At 38.2% G+C, this 24,024-nt stretch overlaps 1 protein-coding gene across 4 annotated transcripts in view; it reads left to right on the plus strand.

The window, feature by feature from the left end:
• The window catches only part of LOC136849695 (kinesin heavy chain-like), a 446,857-nt gene that overhangs the window by 112,348 nt on the left and 310,485 nt on the right, over positions 1–24,024 (plus strand). For all 4 annotated transcript variants that reach the window (XM_067123042.1, XM_067123039.1, XM_067123041.1 and 1 more), the window contains exon 2: positions 18,466–18,553. In XM_067123042.1, coding sequence (XP_066979143.1) covers positions 18,466–18,553 — 88 coding nt within the window. The remainder of the gene's footprint in view (positions 1–18,465; positions 18,554–24,024) is intronic.

The following is a 24,024-nucleotide window of genomic DNA, read 5'->3' on the forward strand; positions in this document are numbered from 1 at the left end:
GGGCCAGTGAACTTCCAGCTGTCCCCCAACCACTGTCCATCTGGTGGCCTTGGGCACAGTTCCTGGCTTTTCTATTTTGTTTCCACCTTCCATCTTCCAGGTTCAGTGAACTTTCAGCGGCCCCTCAACCGCTGTCCATCCGCCGGCCTCAGCCACAGTTCCTAGCTTCTCTTTTTTGTTTCCTGCTTCCATCATCCAGCGCCAGTGAACTTTCAGTGACCCCCCAACCACTGTCCATCCGCCGGCCTTGGCCACAGTTCTTGGATTCTCATTTGTGTTTCCATCTCCCATCTTCCATTGCCAGTGAACTTTCAGCGGACCCCAACCGCTGTCCATGTGTCTGCCTCGGCCACAGTTCCTATCTTCTCTTTATTGTTTTCATCTTCCATCTTCCAGGGCCAGTGAACTTTCAGCGGTCCCCCAACCGCTGTCCATCCGCGGGCCTTCAGCCACATTTCTGAGCTTCCCTTTTGTTTCCAGCTTCCATCTTTGAAGGCCAGTGAACTTTCAGCGGCCCCCCAACCACTGTCCATCTGCTGGCCTCAACCTCAGTTCCGGGCTCCTCTTTTTTGTTTCCAGCTTTCATCCTCCATTGTGAGTGAACTTTCAGTGGCCCCCCAACCGCTGTCCATCCTCCGGCCTCGGCCACAGTTCCTGGACTTTTATTTTTGTTTCCAGCTTCCATCTTCCAGGGCCAGTGAACTTTCAGTGGCCCCCCAACCGCTGTCCATCCTCCGGCCTCGGCGACAGTCCCGGGCTTCTCTTTTTTGTTTCCTGCTTCCATCCTCCAGGGCCAGTGAACTTTCAGCGGCCCTCCAACTGCTGTCCATCTGCAGGCCTCGACCACAGTTCTTGGCTTCTCTTTTGTGTTTCCTGCTTCCATCTTCCAGGACCAGTGAACTTTCAGTGGTCCCCCAACCGCTGTCCATTTGTCGGCCTTGGCCACAGTTCCTAGCTTCTCTTTACTGTTTCCAGCTTCCATCTTCCAGGGCCAGTGAACTTTCAGTGGCCCCCCAACCGCTGTCCATCCTCCGGCCTCGGCGACAGTCCCGGGCTTCTCTTTTTTGTTTCCTGCTTCCATCCTCCAGGGCCAGTGAACTTTCAGCGGCCCCCAACCGCTGTCCATCTGCAGGCCTCGACCACAGTTCTTGGCTTCTGTTTTGTGTTTCCTGCTTCCATCTTCCAGGGCCAGTGAACTTTCAGTGGTCCCCCAACCGCTGTCCATTTGTCGGCCTTGGCCACAGTTCCTAGCTTCTCTTTATTGTTTCCATCTTCCATCTTCCAGGGCCATTGAACTTTCAGCAGCCCCCCAACCGCTGTCCATCCTCTGGCCTCGGCCACAGTTCCGAGCTTCTCCTTTTTGTTTCCAGCTTCCATCTTCAAGGGCCAGTGAACTTTTAGTGGCCCCCCAACCGCTGTCCATTCGCCGGCCTCGGCCACAGTTCCGAGCTTCTCCTTTTTGTTTCCAGCTTCCATCTTCCAGGGCCAGTGAACTTTCAGCGGCCCTCCAACCACTGTCCATCTGCCGGCCTCAGCCACAGTTCCAAGCTTCTCCTTTTTGTTTCCAGCTTCCATCTTCCAGGGCCAGTGAACTTTCAGCGGCCCCCCAACCACTGTCCATCTGCCGGCCTTGGCCACTGTTCTGAGCTTCTCTATTTTGTTTCCAGCTTCCATCTTCCATTGCTAGTGAACTTTCAGTGGCCCCCCAACCGCTTTCCATCCTCCAGCCTAACTATCTGCCGTATCTCCCCCTTGAGGGTCTCCTGTATATCCTCAAGTAGGTCTGTTATATCCTCTTTAGGCATCTCTATTTTCTCCCTGATTATCTCAAGTAACCCACCTATCTCTTCCTCAGGTATCCCCTCCGAATGTGAAAGTTATTGCCATTCCCTGAGAAGTGCTTCCCGAAGCTCTTCCCACATAGCGTCGTGTTCAGCTTCACGTTTCAGCTTTCTGTTGTTTTTCCACTTCTTCCAAAGCTGCATTTTATCCACCTTCCTTACGCCACTCATATTCAGTCTCCTCAGCTCCCAGCTCCATCTTCCAGGACCAGTGAACTTCAGCAGATTGCTGTCCAAAATGCTGGCCTCAGATACAAAACAAGCATGAAATCTTTTTCTCTCCCAGATTCCAAGACTAGTCTCTTGAAAAGGCCCCGACCTGTCCATCTGCCTGCCTGAAGAGTCCAGGCTATTTTTCAAAATGGCCGCCATCTTCCAGCTCAGTTCACTGGTTTGGGAGCATCTATTGGAGGTCTATGCCAGTTTTTTTTCTCTTTTGCACTCGACTCTTAGGTTATAAAATGAACTTCCAACTGCTGTCCATTTTATTGAAAACCTTACTAAAAGTGAATTGTAACCCCAGATGGCATCTAGCAAAATCTTCCTAAAAGTTTTTTTTCTATCCACAGCGCTTTCCATCCTTCATCATAGAGACCAACTGTTTTTATCTTTTGGTATATTCATGTGATCAGACAGTTTAACTAATATGTATTTTCAACTGAAATATCCTGGTTGTCACATACAACATTGTCTTTTGACTGTAACCATAAAAAAGAAAACCTTCAAATCCACTGGCCTAAACCACAATCTATGTATCTCTTTCAACCTACACCTTTGAAAAATTCCAGAGGATGAACTAGGCATAGCCCCCGACACGTTGGATGCCATCTGCCTGCCTCTACTGAAGAGAAGCAATCTTTATCTAGACTTCACATTTGCTCCAGTGAACTTCCAGCAGTCCCCAGCTGTCCAGGGAAGACCCAGCCACAGGTCCTTGCACCTTTTGTATCTTCAGCCTGCTTTGCATCCACATTTGGTAACCTGTTGTCCTCCTCTGGCTCAAGGGCAAGAAGTTGGTTGTCCAGAGGACTTGCCATCTTCCAGACTTTTGCCATCCCCACTCAGCAGCCCCTCTGGCTGTGGCTGACCATCCAGTGGCCTGCCCCCACACACAACCAGCCTGGTACTTCCATCTTCCAGGGCCAGTGAACTTCCAGCAGCTCCCACTGGTTGGTGGAATGGCCTTGACCATATGCCTGGGCTTTTTTTCTGGCAAACATATCAAGTCTAGCCTCATCCCAGTGCCAGCAGTGCTGGATCTTTCATACCATCTGTATGACAAACCTCTCCAGGACCTTCAGGTCACTCTCAGCTTCCATCTTCCAGTGGTAGTGAACTTCAGTTTGGAGAACACAGTGGAGGCCTCTGGAAAGATGTTCCATGTCTGCCAGGCGGTCTTCTCTTTTGCTTCTTAGGCTGACACTCTTCACAGCCTGTAAACTTCCATGGAAGAAGAGCATGCCATTCACCTTCTCTGGCCTCAGAGAAGTTGCACTTTCATGCACAGCAATCCATCTGCAGGCCAGTGAACTCCACCAGACTCCTGTCCATCCACTGCCTTGAAGAAGAGTCTGGAGATGTCATTGCTGCCATCTCAGGGCAGACCACCAAACATTACCAACCACTGTCTTCCGCCATACTGATCAGGCCACAAGTCACTGCACCTCTTTGCTACGGCATCCATTGGCTGATCAGCTGTGATTATGGGTATCTGGCCAGGGTTCAGAAAATCAGTGACATCCTGCACTTTTGTGCATCACAGGTTGGATCTTCCAGGGCCAGAATGAAGTCTGATCACCCAACTGTTGTCCATCCGCTATGGTTACCACAAATTCAAGACTTCTTCATTGAAGCGTGATGAGCTGACCATCGTCAGATTCACTGCATCATCTATTTCCCCCAGGTGACCATGACCTTGTCTCAGCCACAATACTCCAGTGCTTCTGTGTGCTCCCAAGATATCTGTCCAGGTGGCTTTGGTATTGCAGTGTTTGGTGGCACAGGGTTCTTGTTTGAAAGGAAGCTGGTGAGATGTTTGTGAATGTGCTCCGGCATCTTCAGGCACAGTTTACTTTCTCAGGTGCAAACTTTAGTTCCTGTCTTTCCTGTCCAGTGTTCTCCTTGGTGGGGTGCTGAAATCCATGGAGATGCCATCTTCCAGTGGAGGTAGTGGCAACTTGCAGATGGGTTGTGGTCGATGTTGTCCATCACTGCAGTGGTGAACAACCCTTTTCCCAGCTGGGGACAGACTTCACCCTCCTCCACATATTCCACTGTGGCATCTCCTAACAACAGAGACCTCCAGTCCTCTGTCATAAGAGATACTGAGGCCATACTGATGTAGCATTTCAACCAGGTTTCTCTTCCTGGTTTTGGCCATGACTGAGAGTCCCCCTAGACTGGGAATGGTGTTTCTCTGTCTTTGGAGTGTCTATGAGTTGTTGCTCCCAGCTTTGTTTCAGGGTAGCAGTTGAACTGCATGAGCTGTGCAATGGCCTGGTCTGACTTTGATGCCCAAATCGTAACTGTGACTCTTTTGTCAGCCCCATGCTCAATCTTCCAGGGCTAAACTGGAGCAGGAGAGGACCACAGTCCATCATCTGTCCACAAGCCTCAGAAAATGTGCAATCAAACTTGACTGATGATCAAGTTCCACTTTCTGAGAATATTTGCTGCTTTAGCAATGATAACTGCCCTGAAAGATCAGATGATTGAGCAAGTGCTTTTCCCACATCCTTTTGAAATGCAAGTAATACATCTTCCAGATTTATGAGCCTCAAGTTCTGGAATTTCTGCCATCCACTTGTCTTTGAGTCTCGTGGAATTTACACTTGGGACTTCTCACCTTTGTTCCAGACTTGTTGGTAGTGGTGGCAAATATCTGCCAGCCGAAATGTGACTGGCTCCCATCATCTGAACAAAGGTTGTTTTCAACAATGTATGTCATCAGTTCTGACAGAACTTGGATACACATCTGATTCTGACTCAGTGCTACCTTGGTTCTTTCTCAAGGCTCCTCAGGTAGGACCTTTTCTGTTGTAGAGGCCACAAAGACAGGCATGGTGATACTTAAACTCCTGTGCAATGACATCCCACCAGTCAATCTTAGCAAGGAGCTTGCCATCACTAAGTATCTCTGCACATTCCGCAATTTCAAGTCAAGGCCCTTGAGTACTAGCCTGTCTGAGATCAGATGCAGGTGCCACTTTCTCACAGAAAATGCAAACTTCATTGTCATGACTGGTTCATCCAGTTTTGCCTTACGACTAGTCTCAGTGTTGCTGGTCTGTCATTGGATTGTCCTTTCTTGCAGGTCCAGTTTACTGTTGTTAAACAACAATCGACAGTTCACATGGTATTTTGCTGCATTTTTCCTGAGAGTTTCCTCTTGCCATCACCTTCATCCAGCCTTGCTGGATCCATTATCAGTGGCATTTCATTAATTTCACTGAACATGGGAATGTTCTCTTTGTGCAGCATTGTTCCCATCATGGTCTAGGACATGATGACTTCTGGTGGTGATGTCAACTGCTCACCATCTTTGTCCTTCTGACAAAGACAACACAAACTCCAGTTTGTTTTTTACTGCTCAATATTGATTGGCATCCATTCTGCCATGATTTCACTTTTGATTAAGGCCGATGGGTTATCCTTTACCACCTTAAACAAAGCACACATTCCTGCCTGGATTCAACTAGGTTCGGTCTCCCTCACCTAGCCCATCATTCATCCAGTGCCATTTAAGTCCCGTGTGATCTGTACACCAACAGGTAAGTACATGAACCATCATGGCCTACAGCCCCATACCAGGCTCGGCTCTCCAGCGCTGGCACATCCTGTCTTTCAGGTGCGGCTATCTAACCCATAGCTGGTCTGGGGCTGTTAGAAAGCATTTGGGACACTAAACTAAACTATACTACAACTGCCATCTTCCAAGACTACAGGATTAGTAAAGCTGGATTAGCTGGCACTGAACCCCATGCTGAGTTACACAGCAGTGATGTCACCAGTGTGCCCTGGTTGTGTGCAGACATACACTTCCATTTACATTTATTAATTTTCCTTCAAAATTGATGAGTTATTCGAAAGAGATGGCCTCATTAGGATCTAAAACCACAGAAACCAAGATCCATGCTTAAAACGATAATTGTTGAACTGCTGTCATTATTTCTCATTATAAGTATTGTTTCTCTTTTCTTGGCAGCCATTCCATCTTTAAAGGTAAACTGTACAGTGGCCCCCCCAGAAACATAATATTCACAAGAAATAGTCCAAGAGCTTTACCTTATTGTTAGAAGCAAATACATTTGCCATTCAGTGAAAATTAGCCAAAATCTGTCCATACTGGCCGCCATCTTGAATTTGGCTTCCATATTAAATTTTTTGCGTGGCCAGCGCCTCTTTCTGATGAACTCCAGGGAACTTTAAAGAGCACTTCGACCAAATTTCATGCTTGTTTCACTATCTGAACGATTCTTAGAAATATGCAACTTTCTGCTGCACTACACTCTCTCGACAGCATTCACTGTCCGTGCATGGCGAATCACTCTCGTGGCCTCGTCGGTCGTCAATTTCGCTATCTTGCTTCACCAGTACATAGAGATCCCGCTCAGAGGAGTCCAAGTCGGTCGCGAGTCCTACCCAGAATCTTTGAGGATACAGGGTTTTCCCTCCTTGGCGTGGCCTCTTTCTGAATGTCCTAGTTTCCTGGTCGTTCACCTGCCTCCGAAGTTGTCCTACTTTCTCTCTGTTTTGCTATTTCTCTCATCACTTCTGTGCATCCATTTTTCTCGCCATTGCCCAATTCTTTCGAAAATCCTTCATCTTCTACTTTTGTTTTCGAATAGCTTTTCCGCTTCGCGTCTTCCTCGAGCCTCGTAAGGTCGTTGATGGCGTCTACCTTTACCCCGAAGTCTGTCTCCTTCTCTTGTGCAGTGACCGTCAGAACCGTTATTTCCTTCTTCAGATCTTCCAAACTGCTTTCCAAAAAGATTATCGTATTCCAGGCGTCTCTTTTCTCTTTCTCGAGGTGTTCTATCTTCGTTTCCTTATCCACATTTTCATTCTGGAGACGATTCCGTTCTTCTAAGAGAAGGCGAATTTTCTCTTCCATCTCTGTTTTCATTTCTTTTATTTTCGTCAGCCAGGGCAACGACTTCCTCCTGCAGACTTCTGATCGTCCTTACATGTTGCGAGTTTTCCTTCACATGCCGTTCATTATCACTTTGCATCCTTCTGTATGCACTGTTTTCCCTCGCCAGTCTTTCTGTCTTTCTCTTCATAGCGTTGACTGTCTCATGGACGTGTCTTCTCCTTTGCACTTGGCCTAAGCGTATTCTGGGCATGCGTGAGCTTGTGGTCTCACTTTCTCTTTCCCCTTCTTTTGACCAGGTAAACTTGAAAAAAAATTTGTTTATTTTTACTTTTTTATATATTTTGTAATTTTAAAGAATGCAACTGCTGTTTTTAATTTAGCTTTTATTTTGAATTAAGAGAATTAATATGTATTTTTCAATTTTACGGACCGATGATGTGTATAAGTAACCCCCAACGTTTCCATCCGATAAATATGCAACTGTTTTGTTGACTGTCGTCTTTTTGGACTCCTGCTTGTTGTTTATATATATATATATATATATATATATATATATATATATATATATGTTTATATATATATATATATATATATATATATATATATATATATATATATATATATATATATATATATATGTATATATATATATATATATATATATATATATATATATATATATATATATATGCCAGTGATATATATATATATATATATATATATATATATATATATATATATATATATATATATATATATATATATATATATATATATATATTATAGGGCCATATAATAATCAGAAAGCTACAAACGTCCTTTAATATCCAATTCCTCCACCACTAGTCCAAGTAATATTTTTCACCTATATGTTACCTTCCAAGTGAATTTTTAGTTGATAATAAGTCCACCGTCCGGCCTCGTCCAGAAGTCAGGTTCAACCAGCGACGGACGAGGAATCAGGACTGACAGTGACACTAACCAGTGGCCAGAGAGGTATAAGCAATACCATCTCCCATCAACTCACCCGTCGAACTCAGGTGTTTTGGCGTTTTGGAGACGATATCCACCCACCTCTTCCATGTTGACCAGTAAACGTTTGTCGCACGTAACCATATTATGACTATTTATCACATCACCGTGATTCATATACAATCAGAAAGCTACAAACGTCCTTTAATATCCAATTCACTGACCTGCGGAAGTAATATATTTTCATATATGTTACAAGGGGAATTTTTAGTTGATAATATATATTGTGTGTATGTGTATAAACAAAGAAGAATCTGAATTTTTAACTATCGTGAAAATGCCTGATCCTGTTTTGGTAGCCGGTATGGATATAAACCGAGTTTACTCTTTTGTGACGTTACTGTCCCGGGTCAGTATGCTTTATACGCAGGCTTCAGACCCCTTGTGATTGCGGGACGCACATCAAGGCCCAGAAGTCCATATAACTTGGCCCATAATGTTAAGAGCAATATGGCCAATGCCAAGTCCCTTGGTACTGGTCACTGATCACAAGTGGAAAAATCGGGTCACAAGCCCCTAACATTGATCACAAGCATGAAACTTAATACAGTCCTGTGTATGTGCACTCCTGTCTGTCTGTGTCTCTCTCTGACTGTCTCTCTCTCTTTTTCTGTCTGTCTGTCTCTCTGCTCTCTGATTGACAAGTTTTGTTATATATATATATATATAGTATATATATATATATAGGGCCAGTGAATTATACAATGAAATTATATATATATATATATATATATATATATATTATAGATATATATATTATATATACTTTTTATAGGTTTTACTTAACTAGTCATCGTAAAAGGAAAAATAGTATCTATGCCTAGATGAGGCTGAGTCAGTGTTTGAGTTGACAATAAATAAAACAAGTATCTAAAGAAACAAGAGAATAGCTTAAACATATTTATTAGATGTCTTGAAGGAGAGGATTTTCTGCCGAGAGTAGCCGGGAAACTATAGTTTTGAAGACATTTTAATGAAGGTTAGGAATAAAAAATGAGCATGGTCAGGTCATATCATGTACACTATCCCCGAGGGCAAACGCATTTTCCTGAGGATGTTTATCGGTAATGAAAGCGGGTGTTGTAATCAATGAATACTCCTTAAACGTAACGCCAGTAGGTTACTTTGTCTTAGTAGTATTCACAAATATTAAAAACATCATACAAGACAGAAGTATATATATATATGTCTTAGCTAAATATGACGTAAAAATGTTATGCATTCAAATTCATTATCTCGACTTTGTGAGGTGGAATTATAGACACCATTGGTGTATAGTTACCATTCACTTAAACTTATTACACCATGTGCCTTTTATACAGTGTACCTTAAAAGGGGAGGAAACTTAATGGCATAAGGCTATAACTTAAGTATTTGCATTAATTGCTTATAAAGTACCCTTCGTTCAAACAGCTACAAGTGCGCTACAGGTTATTTATGCAATGGTTGTTGTTAATACGTTAGGGGATGGCCGAGGGGGCGGAGCCTGTTTATACTAGCAGACTTCAGGAAAATGCGACCAGCAGCCTTCAGCGCCGATCACTTTCACGAAACCTCAGATGTCAGCTTGACCGTTTTCAATTGAAACAGCCGCTTCCAGAAAAAAAAAAGAAACTGCGAAGTGAGCGAAGTAAAAGTAGCCTCTAACATTCCGTGATTTTAAGAAGAGAAGAAAATCTAGCTTGAATATCTCCCTTCTTGCCATGAATAATTTCTTCCACTTGACTAAATCTACTTTCCTAGTACTTGATTGTGGCAGTGTCCAGTGACAAACAACTTTGTTTTTTTGTTTATCCAGAATCCTCATTGTTATTTTTCGCAAATTTGGACATATTTTTTTTTTTTTTTAACCCAAAGTTGCTTCTTTCCTGTTTAATGCAAACTGTTCAATATTTCTAGGTCTTTTGTTTTCACGGTGGTAGAAGGTTTTACGTCGAAGTGTTCTGATTGAGTTTTGCTTTCGAGGGTTCAATAGCTCGCAATTCTTTTAGATGTTCAGCTTATGTTCGTGATTTATATCCCTGAAGGTATTCGACATTATTTTTTTTTATTAATACACTCCAATGTAAGTGAAATTCCCGAAGAAACATGTGGTCACTGAGAGCTATTCGTTTGTATTTACGATCAGTAAAATTACGAAAGGAAATGCAAACTCACACAAGCTCTACGTACATTCCTAGATAGTGGGGAGTGCCGTCAGTGCACCTCAAGGGTTACACTATAGGCATTACTAAGGGCTCTTTGCTTTGTCCCTTCGGCCCTTAGCTGCAGCCCCCTTAATTCCTTTTAATGTGCCTTCATTCATATTATCTTCTTCCATCTTGCTATCCACCCTCTCCTAACAATAATGTTTCTTAATGCAACTGCCAGGTTTCCCTCCTGTTACACCTTTCAAACCTAGTTACTTTTAATTTCCCTTCCAGCGCTGAATGACCTCATAGGTCCCAGCGCTTGGCCTTTGGCCTAAACTCTGTATTCCATTCCATTCCATTCTACGTACGTTCGTTTAGTTCTTATTCTTGTTACACACGCCCAGTCAAGTAAAACACGCTAGTCGACTGAATGTACTGAACATTTTCTTGTAAGTGCAATCTTAAACAGCTCTTCTAAATTTTTTATAGAGATCATTCCAGAACAGAAAGTTGCGTAGGGAAGCAGCGTGAATGGACCATACAGTAGATACTCTTAGATAGTCAGTGCTCTGTTGTAAACCGCAAATATTGCCCACTTTCACACGTAGCTGTGCGACTGGTCTCGGCCTCGTTAACAAGCGATCATTGTCGTTCATGGTTTACCGAACGAATAATACCGAGAGCCAACCCCGATAAAAAATAATGGAGGAGAAGGAAAAGCAGTTATTTGTAAAGAGACTTCACAATCTTCAATGATAAAACTTGGACACACACACATACACACACACACACATATATATACATATAATTATATATATATATATATATATATATATATTTTATATATGTATAATGTAGAATCTAATCACTTTTATTAGATACATATGTGTTGTAATATATCATTTCTGTCTAAGCCATTATGGCTAACTGTTACATTTATATAATGTGTATCTTAGGTTTTAAAGGTTCTAAGAATCTCATCTGTCTATGTCTAATATATCTCTTTCTGTCTGCCTACCTAACTGTCTATCTATCTATGTATTTATCTATCTGTCTATATATATACATATATGTATATATATCTGTATCTGTCTGTCTATCTATTTATCTATCTATCTATCTATCTTGAAAATCTATCTATCTATCTATCTATGTATCTATCTATCTATCTATAATATATACTGTATATATATATATATATATATATATATATATATATATATATATATATATATATATATTATATATATAATTATAGATAGACATGTAGTTAGAAAGTGGCTATACATTCTTCAAGCCTTAAAACCTCAAGCATACATGGGTTTAATTCTTTCCGTATAATAAAATACTTTAACTATATGTATATATAGTATTTATAGTATATACACATATTAAACATAACACATGGGTATACTGTATATATATATATATATATATATATATATATATATATATACACATATACACATATATATATATATATATATATATGTGTGTGTGTGTGTGTGTGTGTGTGTGTGTGTATGTGTGAGTGTGAGTGTGCACGTATGTACAACACACTCGCACTTCATGTATATATATATATTACAAAAGATAAAGATTATGACCGTAAGATTAGGTTTACAAAAAGCCGGTATTTTTTTTTTTCCTCCTGACCACTCTAAAATTCCAAAGAGGGCTGCTCTGTGGAAAGAGAGTTTAGCCGAGCCAGCAAGATCTAACTTAACCTAGAGTAGGATTTAGACCTATACTGTTCGTGTCTCGGTATAGAGGAGAGAACTGATGAAGTCGCATCCGACCTTAATTACGAAATACTTCACTTCTCACCAATTAGAAAAACGGGGTCTTATTGACTCTTCTTAGTAATTGCATTTGTTCAACCCCAAAACTTATTTTCATCAAATACCTCCTTTATTTACTTAGGTTCTTCTACGGTGACTTTTCCACTTTTGTTTGTCTCATCTTTATTTCATCAGATTGTTTATTTGCTCAAAATCTTCTGTGACGTTTTTAGTTTTATTGGTCTTGTTTTTTAATCAAATGCTTGTAATAATTGAAGAGGAGTTCTCAAGGGTATTTGAGTTAACTTATCGTGGACTTGTGCGTCTAATTGTCCAACAAAGTCGTAGTTATTCAAATATTTTTTTATGTTGGCAATAATGATATTATCAATGAATATTAATAATAACGTTGGTAATACTAATGAATGTTGATAACAACATTGATAATATTAATGAATGTTGTTGACATTGATAATATATATGAATATTGATAATAACAATGTCGTTGGTATCTGCTTATTATTATTATTATATTATTATTATTATTGGTTCCTCGTTGGGAGAGTGGGTTCCGTTCTCAGCTAGCACTCTGCTGGCCGCGAGTTCTAATCTCCGACCGACTTATTATTATTATTATTATTATTATTATTATTATTATTATTGGTTCCTTGTTGGGCGAGTGAGTTCCGTTCTCAGCTAGCACTCTGCTGGCCGCGAGTTCGAATCTCCGACCGACCAATGAAGAATAAGAGGAATTTATTTCTGGTGATAGAAATTCATTTCTCGCTATAATGTGGTTCGGATTCCACAATGAGCTGTAGGTCCCGTTGCTAGGTAACCAATTGGTTCTTAGCCACGTAAAATAAATCTAATCCTTCGGGCCAGCCCTAGGAGAGCTGTTAATCAGCTCAGTGGTCTGGTTAAACTAAGATATACTTATTTTATTATTGATACAGACCCCGAGAAATCAAACCACACCAAACGATATTGGTTTTATTTTAACTCTGATATAGCCTTGAAAATAAACGTACTTACTGCACAGGCAAGGAAGCAAAGCCCCTACGAAAAAATTTAAACATATGACAGGGCTCTTTACCGGTTAAAGTGGCTTGGCCGAGCTCAAGAAGTTGCTGTCTTACCACGAATACTGTACTGTACAAGGCGTTTGATCTCTGACCGAAGAAGACTTAACGTTGTGATTGGGATATTATCATAATGGCTGCTTATTTTTATTACATTACACACAGACATGTGTGTGTGTGTATGACTTGTATGGCATAGTGGGCAGCGCCTTTGCGTTTCAATTGAAAGAACTATATTCGATCTTGATCTGAGTCAGAAATTTATTTCTGTTCCGCTCATGATTGTGTGTTGATTATTTCTAATATATATATATATATATATATATATATATATATATATATATATATATATATATATATATATATAATATTATACATGTAAATGTATACACACACACACATATATATATTTATATATACGCATATATATATATATATATATATATATACATATATATATATATATATATATATATATATATATATATATATATATATATATATATATATATATATATTAAATGTGTTTGTCTTTGCATAAGAACTACAGTTGTTGAATGAGTTTGTGAGCCTTGTGTAAGCTAGATATTGTCAAACACCTTTGACAAATATCGGAGAGATATATTGTGTGATCAGTCATTCATCATACGTGATTGGGAATATAGCTTAGTAACGAAATTACCAACGAGATTTATGTTTGTGAATGAGGAAAATGTAATGGGAAATGTGATTTATACAAATAAGAACCGATATTATGGAGCAAAAATTGTTTATTGGCATCATGCCTCGTTAAGAAAGGGAAAACTACATGCGTAATGGACTCATTATTAATTCATTTGAAAGAGAACACGGCTACAGATTTTTTATCATTTGTGTATTGCCTGTTTATCCCTATATGTATGTAAACATTTATGTAAAATATAGAAAATGCCATAAATATACACATAAAATATATATATATATATGTATATATATAAATTATATATATATATATATATATATATATATATATATATATATATATACATATATACATATATATATATATATATATATATATATATATATATATATATATATATATATATACATATATATATATATATATATACATATAAATATATGTATATATATATATAAATTACTGTATATATATATATATGTATATACACACATATATATATATATATACACATATATATGTATAATGTATGTATGTGTGCTAATGTGGATGCACAATCTACGCTCTTCTTCGTTCTCATAGGTTTATATTTGTCTGGACGTTCTCGAGTTTCCCCTTAGGTTACATCTGCTTTGATAATTATAGAATATCCGCTTGCGTGACAATCTCGTAATAATGCAGATGATCAGATAAAAAGGGAAGACATTAAAACTCCACTCTACAGAAGAAGCCTGCGGCTATTAAATGCTAAGTTCTCACACACACACACACACTATTGATCGTGTTGCAGTGTGGGTAATATACGGAGTTCTTTTTTCTTTCATCGCTGGCGACGCCCGGTTCGGCGCCATTATGGAGACGACGCTGCAGACATCGATAATCTCTGGTGCATCTGTCGAGTGGCAGCTTTTTGTTTTGATTTTGGGTTTTGTTCTTAATTGCGTTTGTTGGCGTTGTTCGGCGTGAAGCGTCACGCAGCGTGATGTTTTATTTAGTAATTGGCTTCTTTCTGTCTGTCTGTCTAGGGCCTGCCTACCGCTCCCTGTCTATCGTTCGTCTGTTGCGATTCTTGCTATTTATGACGTCAGTTTAGACTGTGTGTGACTGTCTGTAACCTGTCTAATGTTTGTCTGTTTGTCTACTGTTAGTCTGTCTGTGAGTGTAACTGTTACTTCTGAGACTGAGTTTAGCTTACGACATAATTTTCATTCGTCCTCCATGACTGTTTGCAATCGGTCTACCCTCTTCATAAACACCAGTTACAATCGTCACTTCTGCAGTAGGATTACAGGTCTTTATGTAATTCATAACTCTCTCTCTCTCTCTCTCTCTCTCTCTCTCTCTCTCTCTCTGCAGACTGTCTGCTAAAGTGAAAAATGTCAATATACAATGATCCTAATTTCGTTGTTTTTACAGCCAAAAAATTACGGGTCCCATCACATTCTGGTCATTAACATAAGGTCGGTTCTGTATTATAAATACAAACACATGCTTTTTAGTCCTCTGTAGAATTAGCAGAGTACGATTTATTTTATAACAATGTATTTACACAGCATTATTTTATTTCGTTAAAAGAGTAGTGCCAAGGCGAATTTTTTTCATGTTTTTATTGCAGTTTCCCTATTTCCTCTGTTTTGTACGCAGGGTTTTTCAGAATCACTTTTTATGGCTTTCTCTATTTCAGTCTATCTCCTTATCATTGCTCGCGTAGAAAGTGACATAACGATTATACCGAGTGATTTTTCTTTATTAATCTTATAAAGATAACGACACAACCTTTCCAAACACTCACAGCCATATTTGCATACCGTTACATCTGGTCACGGTTTACATATCATTTCTGAAAGAAGAGGATCCTGTTCAGCTAATTTCTTGTCATTTTAACCCGGCAAAATCCGTCTACATGTAATACGTACCACTCGAGGAACCCGAAAACCTAAATTACCAAAGTCCGATCGCGCCCCATTAAGGAGATTAGGAGCGGTAAAACGACTTCCTCTTGACTAGAAATCAAAGCGGCCGAGTTTACACAGCCCTTGGAGACTGGCGAGCCGCGAGGATTTCGGATGAAAGCTGCGGGAATGTCGATGAGGCCCTTCCTTCCAAGGGGGAGGTGGAAGTGTGCGAAAGGAGGCGTTTGTTGGGACGAGGAGAGAGGAAGTGGAATTCTGATTTTGTTTGGATGTCCTGTTTTTCTGCTTTCGGTGCCTGTTTATCTTTGGGGGAAGAAGAGTTTTCTCGTAGGGACTGGAAGTAGTAAGTTGTTTCGTCAAAGCATTGTAGCTATTTTACGTTGCCAACTAAGTTAGAACGCTGCCTTGATTTTATCCGTGTTTGTAAATATATATGATAGCAGGATATCTCAAGATTTATTATTATTATTATTATTATTATTATTATTATTATTATTATTATTATTATTATTATTATTATTTCAATAAATGAAACCTATCCACATGGAACAAGCATGCAGGGACCATTGACTTGAAATTCAATCTTCCAAAGAATGTTGGTTTCAACCTCCCACTGCAGACCCCACACTGCAGCAGTAACTGATCATGATGCAGAGCCAGTGATTTTCCATCGCCCTGGGGGAGAAGCGAACCCGCGACATCTAAGTGGCATTCCACGACATTAACCACTATACCAGCGGACCAGCTAACGGGTTAACAGAATGCTATGAAACCTGGAATATAATTATATTCATTACATTGCCTTCTTGATATTTAACTGTTAGGAAAAATCACAGTTAAAGGTCAAAGGTCAGTGTCAAGGGTTTCCGGCAATTTAAATAATTAATAGCCAAATGTATGACTGTGTATCCTTTTAATATGGGGAAATTAAAAAGGCAATTCCCTAAAAGGCAAATCCACCAACTTCGTCCCTTAAAAGGTCAGGAGGTAAAAAATTTTTTTTTTAGTATTTAAATGCTTCGTAACTGACCACTCATTTTGCATTAAACTTTGCATAATTATAAATTATGACATTATTTTCCTTGTGATGTAGTTCATTAAATCTGATATTCAAAGGTCAGAGACACAGAGCGGCTTACCTGTGTCATGTAAGAAGCACCAACTTTAGTCGGGATATGATAATTAATTAATTTGTTCACTGATGATTAAAATCGGCAAAAATATTGTCTCTATTGAATATACATGTTTTTTTTTTTATTAAGATTCCTGCTTTTTGATTCAACAAAAGCATCTTTTAACGATGATATATTACATTAAAATATATTTCATCAAAAACATAGTCTTATGTATTATAGTTCTCTAGTTTGTATGCATTCTCTCTCTCTCTCTCTCTCTCTCTCTCTCTCTCTCTCTCTCTCTCTCTCAGCTCAAAGATTCACGTAGAAAGAAAAGGTAAATTATTATGTTGCCTAATTTGTTACTGGTGAACAGACAAAAGGGGACTTATGATATTTTCCATTTTGTTCCTTTCGGTTCAATATCATTGACGCAGGTGTGCGTGAGTTTGTGCTTATCATTATAAAGTATCGTATATATATGTATACGCACGCAAACACACACACATATATATATATATATATACTGTATATATATATATATATATATATATATATATATATATATATATATATATATATATATATATATATATATATATATATATATATATATATATAGTGTGCATGTCTCAAGTGTACGTATTATCGAAATCAGTAAATATAAATGTAATTGCGAATAGATGTAGACACACACACACACACATATATATATATATATATATCTAAACCAATAAATATTAACGAAAAGATATACACGCACACTAATAATAATAATAATAATAATAATAATAATAATAATAATAATAATAAGCCGAACCCCTGCATTAAGAATAGTTTCACAGACAGACATGCCAACTGTCACATTTACAGTATCCTCTAACTCCTGGATCAAAGGCGGACTGTGGAGGCATTGAGAACCCGACTTCACACACCTGTGCGGAAGCCTATACTCAGTCGTTCGTCGACCTTACCTCACTCGCTCTGACGCATTTGCCATAATCATTCATACATTCTCATGTCACCTAGTCATTAAGGTCTTTTCTTTGTGACCCTTCTGCCACTAAGTCGACTCGATAATTTTCTACCTTTCTCCAGTTCTTTCTTCCATGACGCGTGAATTGTACAGTTTCACCAAGTCTCTTCCCATGGCCTCTGCATTTCTGAAGTTCTTCACTGCACTCTGATTCAGCATTTGTCTTATGCTTGTAACCAAGAGGTAATACATTGCCATAAAGAAATTTCATACAATTACGCGATGACTAATTTGGTATATTATAAATTAACTAGTGACATAAAAGTTAACCCTGACAACATTGCTTGTTTTTGGCAATCGACATAAACTCGGAAATTTAGCTACTCCCCTGTTTTCCTGGAAGTGACTTGAGTTCTGCCCCCCCAGCCCCCCACAAGGAAAAAAGTACGGAATTCTAGCAATTGCCTTTCTGCTGTTAGTTCATACTGGTTATTTTTAATACTTCGAAATCAATATTTCCTATATTACTGTTCCTTAAAAAAAAAACCGGGTTAGCCCTCCTTATTCTATATAACTTCATGCCATATATATATATATATATATATATATATATATATATATATATATATATATATATATATATATATATATATATATATATTATATATATATTATTTATTTTATATTCTACTTTATCCCACATGTATATCAATTTTCATTCCTTGACATTCTCGCTTAGTTGAGTTCATTTGTTTTTTTTTTTGAAGAGCACTGTGAAGCGATCTGTGATTTCACGTTTTACTTTTGTTTTTCCAGGGGAAGCTGTACCTGTTCGACCGTGTGATCAAACCCAACTGTACCCAAGAGAAGGTTTACGACATCGTAGCCAGAGACATCGTCAGAGGTAAGCTTCCACGTTTCAGCGGTTTCATATTGTTTTGCTTGTATTTTTGGGGATGCGGAGCGATGATCGTGCACCCAGTTCTTTGTTTACCTCCGATGCCACTTTATTTACGTCTGTCACTCACATGGAGCCCAACACATTTGCAGTCCCTTCGCAACTGCTCGATCATTCGTGCCAGTTTCTATTTCTGAACTGAGTGACGATCGTTAATATGACTTATGGCTTGACCCTCTTTCCCTTCATTCGCTTGCATCAAGTCCAGCACCTTTTTTATGCCTGCAAAATTGTTCGATCAAACACGTCAAGTTTCATTTAGGGGCTGCAGTGGTACGGCCGTTATTTCATCTCTCTGTCTCCCCCGTAAGTTCATTTTCCCTGCATAAAAATCATTCCATTTTTAATCGTTCGAAATGGCTAGATCAATCACGCCGTATGGCTACGGATTTTTAAGTAAAAAAAAAAAAAATCCCATGCGTTTCATTCCCTTGGGTTCCCTTGACCTGTTTCGTTCCTACTAAATCTCGTGTCCAAAGGTTGATTACTTCGGGGACTGGGCGAAAGTTGTGATCGAGGCGTAGGCATCTATTTGCATTTGGTGGATGGGGAACGTTATTTGTCTAGCAGCGGTTTTGAGGATGGTTTGAGCTCAAGGTGTCGTACGCCAGTGGATTCTGGCGTTAGGAATAAGGGGAGCGTTTTTTTTTTTTTTGGGGGCAAGGGTGGGGGATTTGAAGACTATTCAGGGTGTCAGAATTGCTCTCCTTTTCACAGGAATTTTCATCGAGTTCAATTTGAAAGATTTTAGTGGTATATCGAATCCTCTTTATTATACTGAATCATAAGTAGAAATGAACATCATGAATGAAACTGACCTCATAAATGAACGATGGAACTGGTGTGAAAGGATGAGATTAGTAAAAGAGGAGATTAAATGACTTAATTATCACTAATGATGTAATTAATTCTAAATATAATTGTTGAAGTGAATTTCGAACTTCAGGTGGGTGATTTGCTCAAATTCGGTAGTCATTAATTCCGATATTAAATAATACAATCAAATAATCGAGATTCAGCAGTTTTAATGCTGATATCAAGTAACCGAATAAATTCGGTCATATTTAGACGTTAACGCTATTATACAAGTGAATAAATTCCACCATATTTTGTAATCATTAATATTGTTATTAAGCCATTTAATATAATCAGTGAGATTCAATACCCTGATTTAGATATTGAATGGTTGATAAAATCATGATAATTCGATGATCATTACTAGTGATGAACAGATAAATGAATTCATCAAATTTCAATTGCCATTAATACTGATGTTAAAATCAAATAATGTAATACTCGAAAAAGATGGCGAATTTGAGGGGGATCTCACTGATAATTTCCAAAAGAGTAGAAGGAATTAGTGGTAGACAGTTGAGGAAATCAACTCAGATCACGGTGAAAACAACGTTTTATGATTACCCGCATGTTCTCGACAAGGGTTTGTTCAAATACATGGTTTTTGAATCATTAAGCAGAGGGATGTTCTTTATTTGATTAGTGTTCCGAACCACGTAAAAGGACCGCTCGTTGGATAGAATTTTTAAACCGTTTATATGTTTGTTTGCTTAATCATTGGCTTTTTTGGCCTCATTTCTCGTTGGATGCATAATTTAATGTTTTGTAGATGGGGGGATGTAAATTTCGGTTTCAAAGGTTTATATAAAGTACTTCAGTGTAGTTTTTTAAAATGAAAGACTAGCTTTGCTTAAGAGGTCAGGGTTGTTGTTTGGAAGTATTTTTCAGTTTGCTTGTTGAATGAAATATAATTTTTCATGATTAGTTTCCCGCTTTCTTTTTGAGAGAAGATGCAACAGATATATTCACTAATAAGTAGTTTACTTAAATCATGTCGAAGATGCGTAAATCTGGTATAGATTAAGCAAACTGGTGAACTCAGTTCTCGTAATTTTATATCGACGAGTTTTAAACCTTTATAATTTGACAACCGCACAGTTGTCAGCAATAGCATTTTTGTTCAGACGATATAGTCTTTTGAAAACTTTCCTTCCGAAAAGGAATTCTAAAGGAGAAATGAGGTTTAATGGGGTACATAATGGTGGGAGGGTCGGTACCAAGAAAATAAGGCTCGCAGGAGCTGAAATTGAAAATTATTGTTATTGAAGGATTTTGACGATTCGGGATTTATAATATGTAAACTAACGTCTCAGTTGGTTGGTAAAAGTCCATAGGTCCACACCAGGCCTCTTATTACCATAAGGCCGACTTAATCTAAACATAGCACCAACCAAATGAAATAAGAAGGGTTCCAGTTGACATAATACAAAATTGGGGGGTTTGAGTTTAGTCTCTCTCTCTCTCTCTCTCTCTCTCTCTCTCAGTAAAATAGTATATATTGAATCGTTATTCATTGCAACGAGCAAATTGCAACGTCATAATTTAATTATGTACAGCTATGTGATATAGACTTATAAATGAATGCATAAATCCCGAATGAAAATCCTGAATATGGGAATTGCTTTCAGTGTGCTGGGATTTATGGCGCTGGGGTTTGTGATGAAGTTGTTATAGCTAATGAATAAAAGAGAGAGAGAGAGAGAGAGAGAGAGAGAGAGAGAGAGAGAGAGAGAGAGAGAGAGAGAGAGAGAGAGATTATTATTTAGCTTTCCCCAAGTCATGGGTAATTGGACAAAGTTGGCTCACATGCGAGTGCACTTCGGAATGCATTAATGTACAGTTGCCCGTAATGTTATAACTGGGTGTCATCTTTAGAGGCATTGCGTAGGGGAAGAATCAGCTCAGATTGCGCGAGTATCAATTTATGGGATGGTTATGAGATATGTCCAATGAGCTGAACTCAATTCAATTTGAATAAACATTGAGGACAGTGTTCAACTTACGACATTGAGGTGACATTAAGTTTTCCTCTTAATTTGTGTGTGGACATCAGTATATTCATGCGTACTATAACGAACGTCAAGGAACCTAAGGAAAAATGCTTGTATGAAAATGCGGACTATTTTTCTTATGTCTATGAATGAATTTTGTATGGTAATATAAATACAAATATGTATATGTATATATATGACACATACATTTATATATACATATGTATATATATATATATATATATATATATATATATATATATATATATATATATAATATTCATTTATATTTATATTGACTAAAAAATGCATTAATAAACATAGGAAAATTAGTAGACATTTACATACAGGCATTTTTATCTTAGGTTCTTTGACATTCATTAAAGTACGCATGCATATACTGATCTCCATACATAAATTTTGATGAAAAATTGTGGAGATTATATATACATATATACATATATATATAATATATATACTGTATGCTGTAAATGTATATACTGTATACACACACACACACATATATATATATAGACGTTTATATAATCTCCTCAATACAAAATCATGCAATACAGCATTCCTTCATGCCAACGTCACTCCGGATTCTTGCATCAATCAATTAAATGCACTCGCGGAACAACGAATGGAATTACTGATATTGCGTTTGCCTCCGTGCTTCACGTTATGATGTGAGGTAACTTTGACAGAACTACTCCCACTACAACTACTGTTATTACCATTACTTTTACCGCACTCAATGCGACTTCCATTCAGGTCCACAAACCTGCCCTTTTAAAAAACACGACTACCAACTTCAAACCCATTTTCGTATTTCACGAACACTTTTCCTACGACGGTGAAATTCCTTTTTCTTTATATGCTTCGGTGCTTGTATTTTATAATTTCTTACGGCGAAGTTTCAGGACGTGTCCGAAAACGAGGGCTCAGGGCTTAGCTGGTGGCGGACTCGAAGCTTTAGTTTCGTCGGTGTGGACAAGTTCAGCGGGGTGCACTATTTTTCAGTCTCTCTCTTTATTCTTTTACACATACGTACACAGACACACATACACACGCACACACGCATATATAAAATATATAATATATTTATTATATATATAATATATAATACACACGTTTATATATATATAATATATATATTTATTTATTTATATATATTACATATGTATATATATGTATATGTATACACACACACAATAATAGCAACAGATAATATCATATTCATAACGTTGATTGGAGTAGAAAATCTGTATGATTGGAATCGCTCTCCCTGCTTGCTTGCTTGTTTTTATTGAACTCCCACGGCTAAATGACGCGCGGAGAACGGACTTGACTCGATGTGTACCAGATAAAGCACACAAGGTTTGAAGTGTATGTGCTGAGCAAATGCCATGGACGAAAAGCAATGGAATTCCGTTCAAATAGGCGGGAGCGAAATATTTTCTTTGCTCGATTTTAGTAAATATCGTTCGTGATCGTTGTTACTTCATCACTTTTTTAATGTCCGCCCTTTGCGATCAGCTGAGTGTGGCCCCAAGAGAAAAAAAGACATAAGTCTATGCAACATTCATCCTTGACCTGCTGAATCGGGGGTGAGACCGTGTGCACAAAATTTCCAGAACATTAGTGTTTTTATATACCTAAAGGCTTATAATTTTTCTGTCTTTAATGACAGTTTTCGAATTTGTAGTAAGCAACTAAAAATTATTAATTTTTATAGCGATTTTAATATTCTAATTGATGTCCCAGTCATTGACTGCTTGTGTTCTCATACCATGGCTGTCTTTTTATTTGCGGCTTTGTAATTTACTAGAAATTTCTGTGTTTATTTTTCTATTATACTCCATAGTATCTCTGTTTATGGATGGTGATGCACTCACACCCTCAATGCTTTCGTATTTTTAGATTAACTAATTTTTTAAGATTTTTCAAAATGAAAGGAGTACTTGTATCGACTACGAGAGTGGCTGGATTTTTTTTTAGGGCAGTTATAAATAGATAGAGTTCCAGAAACTTGATTCTCATATTTTTGCTCCTATTACTTAGGTTATTTTCGCTCACTACATATCCTATTCTTCTTATTGTGCTCCTTATTCTCCTCTTCTTCCCGATATCTGTGTGCCTCTTGGTTCACGTTTTTCTCTTTGTGTCCGTATTACATTTCAATTCTGTTCTACAGCAAAGGAAAACTAAGGAGAGAGAGAGAGAGAGAGAGAGAGAGAGAGAGAGAGAGAGAGAGAGAGAGAGAGAGAGAGAGGTATTAAATCCGTAGAGGAAGTTGTTTTCCTTCTATGGGTAAATTTGTTAGTTTGTGTGTGTGTGTGTGTGTGTGTGTGGGATATCCAAATTGTTTTCCGATACCCATTTCAGCTACTGAGCTCTCAGAGGAGCTGGCCTTGTATTATTTATCGTTATTTTTATTGCTCGAAATTTTTGTGGTTTTTGCTGCTGGCGTAATGTTTATCCGATTACCTTGTTCCTAATTTTGAGCGTTTTCATGAACATAAGAATTGTCGTGTTCGTGATTTTATTTTATTTTTTTTAATATACAAA

The sequence above is a fragment of the Macrobrachium rosenbergii genome, chromosome 21 (assembly GCF_040412425.1).
Source record: "Macrobrachium rosenbergii isolate ZJJX-2024 chromosome 21, ASM4041242v1, whole genome shotgun sequence".
Classification (NCBI taxonomy): Eukaryota; Metazoa; Arthropoda; class Malacostraca; order Decapoda; family Palaemonidae; genus Macrobrachium; species Macrobrachium rosenbergii.